General features: G+C 46.1%; 1 protein-coding gene across 1 annotated transcript in view; it reads left to right on the top strand.

Moving 5' to 3' along the window:
- Positions 1-15,000, top strand: part of kalrna (kalirin RhoGEF kinase a) — a 329,205-nt gene that overhangs the window by 156,354 nt on the left and 157,851 nt on the right. The window contains exons 7-8 of the mRNA XM_063213586.1: positions 997-1,251; positions 13,545-13,667. Of these exons, the coding sequence (XP_063069656.1) occupies positions 997-1,251; positions 13,545-13,667 (378 nt within the window). The remainder of the gene's footprint in view (positions 1-996; positions 1,252-13,544; positions 13,668-15,000) is intronic.

The following is a 15,000-nucleotide window of genomic DNA, read 5'->3' as shown; positions in this document are numbered from 1 at the left end:
GTCAGCTAAGTGAATTGTAATGTAAATACTGCTCCCCTGGCTCTGTCTCTTGAAATAAAACTACAAAATTGGTGGGTCATTTCGCACCTCCACCCAATCTCTCTGTCACCCACTACTTCATGAGTGCGTTGCAATATGCGACCTTGCCTCCTCAACTTGCGCTTGTCTCCTCGTCCCGCCTCCTGGCCCCTCTTCCGTGGAGAAAACGATAAAGTTTCCCAGCTGTCAGCCTAGCCACAACAACTTTTGAGGGACTGTTTTTCATTCACTATCCCAATTGCAAATGAGAAAAAGACTCTACAATTGAGCTTTTGCAAGATATTGAAATATAATGCTGTTGTCAGTGATGTCATCATGACATATTACTTCCTAGTACGAGGAGAGAAGCAAGTGGAGGAGGCAAGTGGAGGAGGCAAGGTCGCATATTGCAACACACTCCATGTCTACTCTTGCATTGTCCTATCATAGGCCCTTACCAGACACCGTCCTGCTACTGGGACGTTGTGATACGGTAGTCACTGAAAAAACGTAACATATTAGAGTACTACACCACTATAGCAGTGCACAGGGCCTTTAGTAAAACATTACGACTTGGGTCATTGCCATTCTGATAACAGGTAATTTACAACCGGGGTAGTATCGTAAGGGGTTAATGATAAAGGCAAATATCCCAGAGAATCACCCACCAAGTGAATCCTCCCACAACTTCAGTCGACCCGAATGTCAAGTGCACATATTCATGAACACATTATATACACATACACATTTAATAATGTAACCTTTTTCATCACCAGCCAAAATGACTAGTTGTTGCAATTTACTAGCCATACACACACTCACAAATTTACAAGCCATGCACACAGTCACTCAAAGTGGCTAGTTAGGTCTTTTCTACTAGCCAAACTGAAATAGCATATCACTAGCATTTGGCTGGTTGGCTGGTGTTAATTTAGAGCCCTGGTTGTAAATATCCCTCCTCCTTCTCCCCCCCAAAAGGTGATGAAGGCGCCGGTGGACGAGCTGGACCGCGAGGGCCAGCGGCTGCTGCAGTGCATCCGCTCCAGCGACGGCTTCTCGGGCCGCAACTGCATCTCGGGCAGCGCCGACTTCCAGAGCGTGGTGCCCAAGATCGCCAGCCTGCTGGACAAGCTGCACTCCACGCGCCAACACCTGCACCAGATGTGGCACATGCGCAAGCTCAAGCTGGACCAGTGCTTCCAGCTCAGGCTGTTCGAGCAGGACGCTGAGAAGGTGGGTAGAGAGAGAGAGAGAGAGAGAGAGAGAGAGAGAGAGAGAGAGAGAGAGAGAGAGAGAGAGAGAGAGAGAGAGAGAGAGAGAGAGAGACTGAGGCTGAGATACGGTAGACCAGTGCTTCCAGATCAGGCTATTCGAGCAGGATGCCGAGAAGGTGGGGGGAGAGAGAGAGAGAAAGACAGACAGAGAGAGAGAGAGAGAGAGAGAGAGAGAGAGAGAGAGAGAGAGAGAGAGAGAGAGAGAGAGAGAGACTGAGGCTGAGATACGGTAGACCAGTGCTTCCAGATCAGGCTATTCGAGCAAGACGCATAGAAGGTGGGTAGAGAGAGAGAGAGAGAGAGAGAGAGAGAGAGAGAGAGAGAGAAAGAGAGAGTGGCTGAGATAGTGGCTGAGATATGGTAGACCAGTGCTTCCAGCTCAGGCTGTTCGAGCAGGACGCCGAGAAGGTGGGGAGAGAAAGAGAGAGAGACAGAGAGAGAGAGAGAGAGAGAGAGAGAGAGAGAGAGAGAGAGAGAGAGAGAGAGAGAGAGAGAGAGAGGCTGAGATGCGGTAGACCAGTGCTTCCAGCTGAAATGGTTCAAACGGGAGGCTGAGAATATGGGTAGTGTGTGTGTATGCGTGTGTGTGTGTGTGTGTGTGTGTGTGTGTGTGTGTGTGTGTGTGTGTGTGTGTGTGTGTGTGTGTGTGTGTGTGTGTGTGTGTGTGTGTGTGTGTGTGCGGGCGGGCGGGCCGTGTGTGTGCGTGCATGCGTGCATGCGTGCGTGCATGCGTGCGTGCATGCGTGCGTGCATGTGTGCGTGCATGTGCTATGTGTGTGAGAGAGATAGAAAGAGCATGGTTGGGAATGAGTGGGAACGCTTGTAAACCGCTAAGATGATGAATACTAATGTTGTGCCCTGGTCTCATAAGACTTACAAATGATCATTACATAGTTAATGGGATGCCCAAATAGGCCATCTACTGTAGACTCCAACAAAATGAGAAAATTTTTGGACTAAAATTACAGTTAAGTGACTTCCAGGGAACGTATCCGCGATCACTTTTGATACCACTTTTTGATAGCCATCACGGAACTGGATACTTTGAGAAAAGAAAACAGCTTCTGGCCTCCGTAATCAGCCACTGTAGTTTTCAACACTGCCATCAGGGTTGCCAGATGAGGCTGATGATTTCCAGCCCAAAAAATGCTCAAATCCCGCCTGGAAGTACTACATCCCGCCCAATTCTATTGATTTCTATGGGCAAAAATTGGGCGGTTTTTCCTCCAAAATCCATTTTTTCCTGCACACGGCCATCCTAAGCAGCCCAATTGGGCGGGAAACCGCCCAATCTGGCAACACTGGCTGCAATGCAACAAGATCAACAGAAAACTCCCTCTGAGCCGTTATCCATTATCCTCAGTGTGCAGCGAAATGGTAAAGGTAGCGTGTGGGCTGCAGCGATGGTGACAGCGGTGGCTAAATCCGGCGATAATTACTGTTTGGCCCGCGGCAGTGTGGGTAATGACAGTGGAAACCAAAAATACTGCCGAAATTACCATAACAAAGTCAAGGGAAGCGGAACTGCAGTAGAAAAGTCACTAGAACCAGAGACGTTCAAACGTAGGAAACCTTCGCCAGGAAAACACATATCCTGATACTGTAGGTGAAACACTGCCATTGGGGTTGAGTAGGCCTGTAACTTGAATGGTCCATACCAACAACAAACACTTATTTCTTTAAAACCCATTATTGTAGACCTTTAGGACAGTCTTTCTGTATTGTAGACATCTAGACAGTATTGTGGACATGTAGGCCGTTTTGTGGACGTCTAGACATGTTCCACCCGAAATTGCACTTAAAGCATGATGCTGCTGAGAAACTGAGCTAAACAAAACGTTTGAGCCTCTAGTCATACTTGATGAATGTACACAGTGACCATCCGTCTGAGTGTTACTGGAAAGCCAGAGAGAGAGAGAGAGAGATAGAAAGGGAGAGAGAGAGAGAGAGAGAGAGAGAGAGAGAGAGTGTGAGTGTGCTGGCCTGCAGGCATCTCGGCTCCACCAGGTCGGCTAGCCCCACTGTCTGGGGGAGTGGAATGACATTTTGCTTTTCAGATCTGCCGCGTCAACTAAACAAGCTCATCTAAAAATGGCGCCTAACGAGTTTATTCTCATACTTCTTCCCGAGGGGATGTTCATATTTTTTCATCTGTTTTTTTTTCCCCTCATCCAAACTGTCCCCTGAGTATAAATATTTATTCGGGACACACGCCTGGGTGTGTGACATCAGCAACACAACAGAATTTTGCGTGTGTAGGCTCAAATTGCATGTAAAGCTTAAACTATGGTGTGTGCGCTTGCGTGCGTGCGTGCGTGCGTGCTTGCGTGCATGCTTTGTCTGTGTCTGTGCATGTGTACGTGTGTGTGTGTGTATGTCTGTGTTTGTATGCGTGCGTGTGAACGTGTGTGAACGTGTGTGGATGTGTACGTGTGTACGTGTGTGTGTGTGTGTGTGTGTGTGTGTGTGTGTGTGTGTGTGTGTGTGTGTGTGTGTGTGTGTGTGTGTGTGTGTGTGTGTGTGTGTGTGTGTGTGTGTGTGTGTGTGTGTGTGTGTGTAACGCTGTCATCCCAGTAACGCTGGGTTGTTTAGATAGATAATCAGCCGGCACTAGTCATTCTCGCACAGAAATGCGCGCGGAATAATAACACACACGAAGCCCGTGGGCTGCTCTGAAAGCATGACAGCAGGAATGTGAATCTCGTCTCGTCTCCTCTGTAATGGCCTTGGCACTCCAGCATGGAGGAGGAGAGGAGACGGCTCTTGCATCACCCAGCAGCCTCCAGGGAGGGATGAGAGACAGGAGAGAGAGAGAGAGAGACAGAGAGAGAGAGAGAGAGAGAGAGAGAGAGAGAGAGAGGGGGGGGTGAAAAATAGACTATTCTCCCTCCTCAAAACTAATCAAGAGCATTATTTCAATTGGCCGGCGCTTTAAATTTCTAGGCATGGATGCGTGACGCGAGGTTTGTGTAGAGGGGTGAGAGAGAGAGAAAGAGAGAGAGAGAGAGAGAGAGAGAGAGAGAGAGAGAGAGAGAGAGAGAGAGAGAGAGAGAGAGAGAGAGAGAGAGAGCGAGAGCGAGAGCGAGCGAGCGAGCGAGCGAGCGGTGAGGAGTGTTTGTTATTCTGAGACAGTGACGAAGGGCTACTTCAGACCCTGATCAACCCCAAACGCTTTTCTCTCCATCTCTGTTAGTGAGGCTTGTTAAGTCAATATTCCATAAGAATCTTTCACTTGGTGATGCAAGCACCAAATCACGTACACCGGTGCTCCAGGGCCTACTCTCCCAGAAAAGGTCGCTATCCAGGTGAAAAAACAATATGGCGGCCATTTTTCAAGATGGCCGCCTCATTAAAGGTGAAAAAAGCTGTTTTTTCGTCTTAGAATGCCAAGTAATCAAGACATCTGAGTGATGGAAATATTAAAATGTATGAATTCTGACCAGGACAACTTAATAGTATCAATATTTCATCACAAAATGGCCACCACTTTTCAAAATGGCAGGCCTTACATGACTGAAAATGCATATTTATGACATACAGCTGTCCGATAGCAGGTATTCATTATACATACTAACCTTGCCATATCTGTTGGAATACAATGTCGTAAAAACAATTTTGTTTACATTCTGTATTAGAGTGATGTTATAGCACAACCAGGGCACACTGGTGACATCACTGCTGTGAGACTCAGCATGAGTTTCCGTGTCGGCTTGTGGTACAATAGCTGTAGTTGTAGTATACTAACTCTTTTAGTAGTATACTCACTTTAGTTGTTTGTATTTAAAGCCCCCTCTTATCTAATAAGACCCTCTAGATAGCTTAACTAGAAATTTAGTACGCATAGTTAGAAATTTAGTTAGATAGCCGCATCTGAATTGACAGAATGTGCCAGCGCAGGAGACCCGAGCCAAGGGTAACGGGGCTTCAGTTACCCGGATGGTGTACAGATCGCACGGGACTTAAATGACACTGGATGAACGATCGGGCTGGGTGTAGGGCAGAAGTTGCCTGATTTTCATAGACTTCAGATCACATACCGCGATTCTGGTCTGACCAGGACTATAACGATTAGCGTTTCCATACAGGGCGAACTTTGTTTCCATGGCCTGGTTAACCCGTGTCCCTCGGCTTGCTACTGGTTGAGTTTAGCCCAATAGAACGTCTCTGCATAAACCACGTCACTGCCTTGAACACGCCTCTACCCAGGACGGTTGAAAATGCTCAGTTGATTGGTTCCAGACAAAGTGGGTGGAGATCCCGCTGTAGCGGGATTGAGCAAGCTCCTGGCCCTACTGTGTGTAGCTGTCACCAGTAGGGCGGAAGATGACTGAACCTTGTTGTGTCCCATATCTCAATGTGCTTTGATATTTTGTACGGTATTTTGTATTTGGTATTTTGTAAAAGGATAGCCCCTCGGCCTTTCACCGTATTACACAAGATGTCTGCTAAAAATCCATTGCAGTGCATGTCTGGAACAACACCTCAAGCACCCTGACCCTGAGCATGGGGGCCCAGCAAGGTTGTGTGCTTTTTTAGCCCCCTGCTCAGGCGCGGAGTGGCCGTTGGGAGATCGGGGACTTGTCCCGGTGGGCCGAGGCCGTGAAATGTAATAACACGGCCGAATCACGTTCCCAACCGGCCCTGAAGTTTAGAGATGGTATTCATAAGTACTGACTTCTCACTTTCCACTTCAGGATCTCAGCTGACTAGCCAGTATTTATACCGTATACCAGACGGCAATACCTCACTGACGGTGTCAAACAGTAAATTGGCCACACCCCTTCTCTACTGATAATTTTCATACACCGTAAATCGCGGAAGTTTACAAGATCTTAGTAACACAGTTTCGTTTTCAGTATTTGAAGAACCTATGATATGTATATTGGTTACGAAAGGATGGAAATATGAATAAATTATGATTTATTTTCCGATTTCCACACGACTGTTACAGTTTACAGTCTTTCCAGTCCTGATTCACTTGCTCTGTGGTTATTGACTTGGGTTACGAACAGACTCCACCAAGTGGTAAGGAAGATAACTGCACCTAACAGAAGCAAGATAACTGCACCTAACAGAAGCATTGGGTTTTGTTTTGATTTGTTAGACCTACCAGTATATCTCCTTATAGTCGAAATAATATTATTATCATACATATATTTATATGTGGTACATTTAGGATGTAGCCTATGTCTGAAGAAATGGAACAAAATAATTACCACACAAGATTCTGATGTGACCAGTGCTGGGTGTGTAGGGTAATAAGCTGTGGATTAAAGTAGAGTGATTGCAAGAAACAAAGACATTTGCTGCGAGAAGACAGCGTTTTAAGGTAGGCCTACACCGTTTGGTTATACATTTTGTTGACTTATGGTTGTGGTTTGAAGTAGCTAAGTTTGGCTTATTTGCTGCATGGTGGGTTTATTGCACAATGTAGACAGACTTTTTGTAAGCTATAGGCTACTATACTATATTTTGTAAGCCTACTCTTCTAAAAATCCCCACACCCAAAACTTTGTGCCCATGCTCATCCTGTCTTCCTTAAACGATATTTCAATTTCAAACTGTCAAAATGACAGTGGAGTGCACATTTGCATGGAACAGTAGCGTGATGTAGCCTAACCTAGGCCTATGAATGCTTTGGACTGTGATGATGGCTCCAGTGGTGTAGGCCTAGTCTACTTTTTGAAGTGGGTATACTGTATATTTGAGCATTTTTTGATGTGTGTATAGTCTACTGTATATATTTGTGCTATTGTAAATAATGGATCAATCAATTTTAAGTGGGTATACTGTAATCCCTGAAATTTTGAAATGGGTGCGTATACCTGCGTTTTACGTAGACTACACCACTGGCTGTGCATTTCATCAAGGTGTAGGCTACAATTCTCCACTTCAGGTTGATATTTTGACAACACTAATGTCCACATGTAGTACGACTGCAGATTTCGTGGCTTTTGTCTTTTTGGTTAGGAAACCATGTTCGCTTTGTTTTTTTTTTTTTTTAAAGAGGGCCGCCAAGGGGAAAATTCTCCCGGTGGGAAAAGGTGGGCCACTCCGCCCCTGCCCCTGCTGTTCACACTGCTGACACATGACTGCACAACGACCCATTGCACTAACCATCTGATGAAGTCTGCGTACGATATAACACTGGTGGGCCTCATCACTAAGGGTGACGAAACTCACTACAGAGAAGAAGTAGACTTGCTGGCCAGATGGTCCAAGGGCAACAACCTCCTGCTGAATGTCAACAAGACCAAGGAGATAGTTGTCAACTTTCAGAGGGGCCAAAAACAACTGCCACCACTGACCAGACGGTGATGCTGTGGAGAGAGTGAGCAGCACAAAATTCCTAGGAGTGCACATCAGCGACAACCTCTCCTGGACCATCAAAACACATCATCACTGGCGAAGAAGGCCCAACAGCGCCTCTACTTCTTTCCCAAACTGAAGAAGGCAAGTGCTACACCCTCCATCATGACAACACTCTACAGAGGAACCATGGACAGCATCCTGACCAGCTGCATGACATGGGGAGGAAGCTGCACGGAGCAAAACAGGAAGACACTCCAGCACATTGTGAACACAGCGTAGAAGATCATTGGAGCGCCACTCCCCTCCCTGCAGGACATTTACACCACCCGCCTCACCCGAAAAGCACTGATGATCACCAAGGACATAGGTCACCCTGCACACAAACTGTTCAGTCTCCTGCCCTCTGGAAAGAGGTACAGGTGCCTCCGCTCCCGTACCACCAGGCTGGCAAAGACCTTCATACACCAACCAATCAGGATGCTGAACTCTTAATCTGCCCTCCTATCACTGATAGCCCCCCCCCCCCCCTCAACACTGAATTGTGATTGCACATTCTACTTGCACTAACTCAAAACACACACACACGCACGCACGCACGCACGCACGCACGCACGCACGCACGCACGCACGCACGCACGCACACACACACACACACACACACACACACACACACACACACACACACACACAATGAACTAACTCAAAAGCACTGAACTAACTCAAAAGCACACACAAACATGCACACACATATTGCTGCTGCTTCATGCCTGTTACTTAATGACTGTACTGGATACCAACTAGTTGTAAATATTGCACATTACAATTGCTTACTTTATATTTATTATTATTTCACAATTCTACTATCACCATGTCAGAATCGTCACAATAGGACATAACTGAAAATACAACAATACCTCTTCTTAATACATGTTCTATGTATGCCTGCTGTTGCCCAGTCTTGCACTTTATATCTCTGTAACGGTATTGTATAACCCTTGCAAAATGCAAATAGAAAGCCCTGCCAACTGGGGGTGGCAAAAAGATGGTGAGACCTGGAAAGTTCTCTGGTCAAAGCTTCCTGCAATTGCGGAGAGTTGCCAGCAACTGACAAAATGTGGATGCAAGACTGACTGCCGAGGAAGATGCAAATGCTATTGCTTTAGCCTCAACTGTACACAGTTATGTTCCTGCAAATGTGAGGACTAAAAATAACTAATCCAACATGTGCATCAGAGAGTTTTCCTACCAAAACAACAAACCCAAACAACAAACCTGTAATCCTTATAGGCATACTGTTTTTGTAATATTTAGAATCATTCAGTGAGTGTTAGTTTATTTACATGTAGGCCTAATTATGAAAATACTATAATGTTCAATATTTTAGGTTTTTTTTCCATGTCTAATTGAATTTACCATGCTCAACATAATATATTTCCATACATAAATGTTCAAAATATGATCAGTCAATCAAAATACACATAAAAGCCATTTAAAAGCAGTTCAATTGGCGGACATCTTGGAAAATGGCCGCCATTTAGTTTTTTCACCTGGATAGCGACCTTTTCAAAAAGGGTAGGGTCTGAAGCACCTCTGAAACAAATTTGATGCTTGCATCACCAAGTGAAAGATTGTTTGAGGTATTTGCTGCACTATCTCTCCTCCTCTCCTCCAGTCCCCTTCACACATCCCCCACCTCCCTCCATCCCTCCCTCCCTCTTGTATTCTGCCTCCTCCTTCTCTTCTCTCCTCCTTCTGTTGTTCTTCTCTTCTCTTCTTTTCTCTTGTCTCACCTTCCTCCTCTTCTCTCACCCTCCTCCTCTTCCCTAACCTCCCTCACTGCCTCTCTCCTCCTTCCCTTCTCTTCCCTTCCCACCTCCTTCTCCGCCTCCTCCTCCTCATTTAACCCGAAATGATGAACTGGGGGGACAATGGCCTCCTGGATTAAGCACAGCGGAGCTCATTTAGATAAGTGCACTCCTCTGCTTCTCTTCCCCTCTAATTGCGGTGTTCTCCCATGATGCCTTCTGATTGGGACAGGCCCACATAATGATTCATTTACTCTGCTGCTGCTGCTTCAGAGACAGCCAATCAAGTGTGTGTGTGTGTGTGTGTGTGTGTGTGTGTGTGTGTGTGTGTGTGTGTGTGTGTGTGTGTGTGTGTGTGTGTGTGTGTGTGTGTGTGTGTGTGTGTGTGTGTGTGTGTGTGTGTGTGTGTGTGTGTGTGCGCGTGCGTGTCTTTGAGTGTGTTAGTGTGTGTTTATGTTGTATGTTTGCGCTTCTGCGCTGGTGGTTATGTGGTCTGTGTCTGTGCACACGTGTGTGTGCATGTGTGTGTTTGTGTGCTTGCAGGCACTCGTTTGCATGTGCTCTTTGTGTGCGTGTGTGTGTGTGCGTGCTGATTTCACCCCCTTGAGCAATGGCAGGTTTGTCACCGCGTAACTAATAATGACAATTGATGCATTACACAATCAGTTACCCAGGTCACCTACCGCCTTACAACTTATTATCATCAGACAGACAGATGGATGATCGCCATCCATGGCTCTTGTGGCAATGTCCCGTGGATCCAGTGTTGCCAGATGTACAATAATGATTGTATTTGTACTATCATTTTGTCCATTTTTTCCTCTGAAATTATTGTACATCATACAGAGTTGTCATTCAGTTCATTTGGATGCCTCGAAACAATAAATTAGGTCTTGTACGATAGTTTCCGCCCCAAAAAGCCCCCAAAAACAATCATTTTGTGGTTTTGGTGTAGATCATTTGGCATTTTCCATCTGGCAACACTGCGTGGATCCATCATCGGGAGCGATTGTTGTTGTCCTTCCCATCATGCCCCAGCACCTGCTGTCCCACTTTCAGAAATTAAACGCTGTCGTGCCGTATTATATGGAAACACTGTTTCATGTGGAAACCAGAGTTTAATGTGGATACATACAGTACGTATGTGTGCGTGTGCCATCCAAGTTGGACTGGCTTGAAAAGACTGGTGTCCTCCTCTTTGCTGTGTTAAAATGTGCTGAGAGGTCCAGTAAAAGCCAGGTTATATGCACATAAGGACACAGATTAAAGGGAGCGGTGGCCATCTGCAAGGCCCTGATTTGTTCTTTATTTCTTTGCCAGCTTGCCTTTCTCATCCCTTGATCTCTTCTTGCTTTTTCACATCTCTCTCTCCGTTTTGCTGTCTCTGTCTGTCTGTTTGTCTGTCTCTCTCTGTCTCTCTGTCTCTATGTCTCTCTTTCTCCATCTCTCGCTCTCTCCCTCTCTCTCCCTCTACCGTGTCCCCCCCCTCTCTCTCTCTATCTCTCTCTCCATGTGCTATGACTTCATGTTGGCCCTGTGATTAGTGTCTGCATGTGTCTTACACAGGTCTCCTGGCCCCATTATATTTCCTGATGTGCCGTGCACTTCAAGCAGCTATACCAGAGATTCTTTAAGTATATAGAGATATGCCAATGTAATGGGTTGCTATGGGCACCTAACATGACCAGGTTCCGGTCTGCCCAAAGGGGCGTGTCATAATGCTCCTAGCATTGAATAGAACAGTCCTTAGGTCTGCCTAAAGGGGGATTTCCCCCCCTCCCCCTTGCAATAATAGAACCCGGAAACAATGGGCCAATGGAACCTCTCTCTCTCTCTACTCTCTCTGGCTATACTGGCTTTCTCTGTCAATGTCATGCTTTTCTCTCTTCTTTCTGTCCATACTACTAACATACTACTCCATACTACCAACTTCTACTACGACGTCTACCAGGGCAACTACTACCACCACCACTACTACTACTACTACTACTACTTCTACTACTACTAATACTACTACTACTACTACTACTGCTGCTGCTACTACTACTACTACTACTACTACTACTACCACCACTACTACTGCTACTACTACTACTGCTACTACTACTACTACTACTGCTACTACTACTACTACTACTGCTACTACTACTACTGCTACTACTACTACTACTACTATACTACTACTATGCCTACTACTATGCCTACTACTTCTATACTACTACTACTACTACTACTACTTCTACTACTACTACTACTATACTACTACTACTATACTATTACTATGCCTACGACTACTAATACTACTACTACTATACTACTACTATGCCTGCGACTACTACTACTTCTACCACTATTACTACTCATATTAACGGTACAACTACAACTAATACTACTACTGCTACTTCTACTACTTCTGCATTTATTTGTATTGTCTTTGGGCCATTTTGGAATTGTACTCCAGACTAAACATTCAGTCACGTTGTCAGCAGTGCAGGACGCTACACCAGGGAGGTGTGCTGAGTCTCTGACATGTCTTGGAAACGTGATGGTCATCTCTCCAGACAGGAAGGTTTAGTCTGGCACATCAACTCAAATCAAAGACTGCAGCGTTCCCAGCTTGTCATTACTGATGTGCGGAGTGCAAAGACATCCACATCGTGTTGTACAGTGCAGAGCCTTTGTTATAACCTCGTTGTCACCAAAATGGTAATCACAAAGTCTTAAGCGGTTAATTAAGACGTTGCATTGTCATAGCATTTTTTTAGGATGTAGTTGAAGTTTTTCAGCCCAGAGTGAATAGGCCGGTCTGCGGGGCCATATGCATTAAGAGGCTACCACTCAAGTACTGTATGTCTACACTCTAAGTGTTGAATTAACACCACACATTGTAAGATTTTGGCTCACAGTTTGTGCTTGTACTCATTCATCTTCCTTGTATCGATGTAAAGCTCAGCTTGAGGCAAATCAAAGGCTTGTTGTAAATGGACAAGGAGATAATGATTGGGGATTTTATAATGCTTCAATAAACATTTGGTTCGATGTCAATGTCATCGTTGGAATATTGTTTTTCCTCCGACCGTCCCTAATGGTCTTCTGTCACAGCTTGAAATGAGTGTAGTGTCTGTTCTCCTTGGTCGTTTTCTCTGGTTTGTTTATTTGCTGTTTTTGCTGGATCCCCGTGTTGTGTTGTGTCTGCATCGATTCAGTCTCCGGTTAATCAAGTTTAAAACCCCAAAATAAACACGGGATAGCCTCGTCTAACAGGCGTACCATTTTGCCAAGTGTGAAATGTGCTGATAAAAAAAAACAACCCAGGATGGAATGAAAGTAGATTGCCGTCTAGGTTTTTAATTGAATTTGCCCAAATATTCAATCTCGGTTAATTGCCTCATCAAAAAACACAACCCTTTCATCTCGGGGGCCCGTATTAGATCGCGACAACACGTTTCCCGTTTTATCTGCGCTACAACAGCAACACACCTCTCGTGGGTAATTTTCGGCTTTTAATAAGGGCTCTTTGTGTTTGATGGCCGATGACGCAATGTGTGTGTGCGTGCGTGCGTGCGTGCGTGTGTGTGTGTGCGTGTGTGCGTGTGGTGCATGTGTGGTGACTCAGAACGCACTCCTGATTGATCGTGTCATTCCACTCACGCTGGGCCCTTTTTGGACTGAGGCCAGGGGGGCGAGCCATCGGTCCAGTAATCCCTCTCCACTCCCAGCCCTGTGCACGTAGAGGTCGCCATATTTTTTTTCAGAAGATATCATTGATGTTGATCCTCCTCCAATAAATATAGATCCGCTAGCCAACGATGAGCTCATTTCCTTAATATAAACCTTCTCCGCGGCGCGCTCACAGAACGAGGGCCGAGAGACACCGGTTATGAGCGCAGGGAAAACAGGCTTTGGTATGTTTGAATGATTGCTGATATATCCCTCTGCAGAAATACTGTAATGACAACACATATTTTCCTGGTGTCCTCTCTCTCTTTCTCCCTTTTCTATTTCTCTCTTTCTTTCCTCTCTCTCTCTCTGTCTCAAACTCGCTCTCTTTCTCTTTATCTCTACCTCTCTCTTTCTTTCCTCCCTCTCTCTCTCTCTCTCTCTCTCGTTCTTCTTCTCTCTCCCTCTGTCCCAGATGTTTGACTGGATCAGCCACAACAAGGAGTTGTTCCTCCAGAGCCACACGGAGATTGGAGTGAGCTACCAGCACGCTGTTGACCTGCAGACCCAACACAATCACTTTGCCATGAATTCCATGGTAAGCCTCCTCCCCTCTCCCCTCCCTTTGTCTCCCTGTTTCTCTCTCTCTCTCTCTGTCTCGCTCTCTGTTTCTCTCTCTCTCTCTCTCTCTCTCTCTCTCTCTCTCTCTCTCTCTCTCTCTCTCTCTGTGTCTCTTACCCTCTCTCTCGTACGCTCCTTTCTCTTTGTATCTCTCTGTCCTTCTACAAACGTTTGTATCTCTATCACTCTTTTCACTCACACGTGTCTGAAATTCAAATTTGTACACACACACCCACACCCACATACACACACACACACACACACACACACACACACACACACACACACACACACACACACACACGGACACAACACAACACACACACACACACACACACACACACACACACACACACACACACACACACACACACTCCCCTGGGCTTTGTTTACCTTCCCTCCCTCGCTGTCTCATCTCTTTGTATCTCTCTTTCCTCTCTCTCTCTCTCTCTCTCTCTCTCTCTCTCTCTCTCTCTCTCTCTCTCTCTCTCTCTCTCTCTCTCCCTCTCTCTCTTCCCCTTTCCCACATGCATGCACACACACAAACATACGCACACACACAAACACGCACACACGCACGCACGCACACACACAAACTTACGCACACACACAAACACGCACACACGCACGCACGCACACACACAGACATACGCACACACACACACACACACATGCACACACACACACAGACACACACACACATGCACGCACACACACACATGCACACACACACACACACACACACACACACACACACACACACACACACACACACACACACACACACACACACACACACACACACACACACTGCTATCACGGTCTCCCCACTCTCTCAGGTCTCCGAGAGGGGAGAGTTGGGTTGTGTTTCCAGCACGGACTCAACTCAATTAGCAGAGAGCCAGTGGGAGCGCGTGCAGCACAGCACCCGAGGACCCTAATTTATCGATTCACAGAAATTGATCAGGGTCTCTGTTAACTCGGAGTGACGCATCCACACACAGTCTCTGGCCTGTAGGCTTCAGTCACGATAGACACACACACACACACACACACACACACACACACACACACACACACACACACACACACACACACACACACACACACACACACACACACACACACACACACACACACACACACACACACACACACACACGGAAACACAGCCCAACACATAAGGGGCACACACCAACAACCACAGTGCTACACACACATATAGTTAAAGTCATGCACAAGGACAGACATGAACACAATCATGCATATACAAAAAGTTGCTGTGTTTGTGTGGTGTGAAGTGTAGTGTT

The sequence above is a fragment of the Engraulis encrasicolus genome, chromosome 13, assembly GCF_034702125.1.
Source record: "Engraulis encrasicolus isolate BLACKSEA-1 chromosome 13, IST_EnEncr_1.0, whole genome shotgun sequence".
Lineage (NCBI taxonomy): Eukaryota > Metazoa > Chordata > Actinopteri > Clupeiformes > Engraulidae > Engraulis > Engraulis encrasicolus.
The sequence above is the reverse complement of the archived record's forward strand: the minus strand, read 5'-3'. Positions and strand labels throughout refer to the sequence as shown.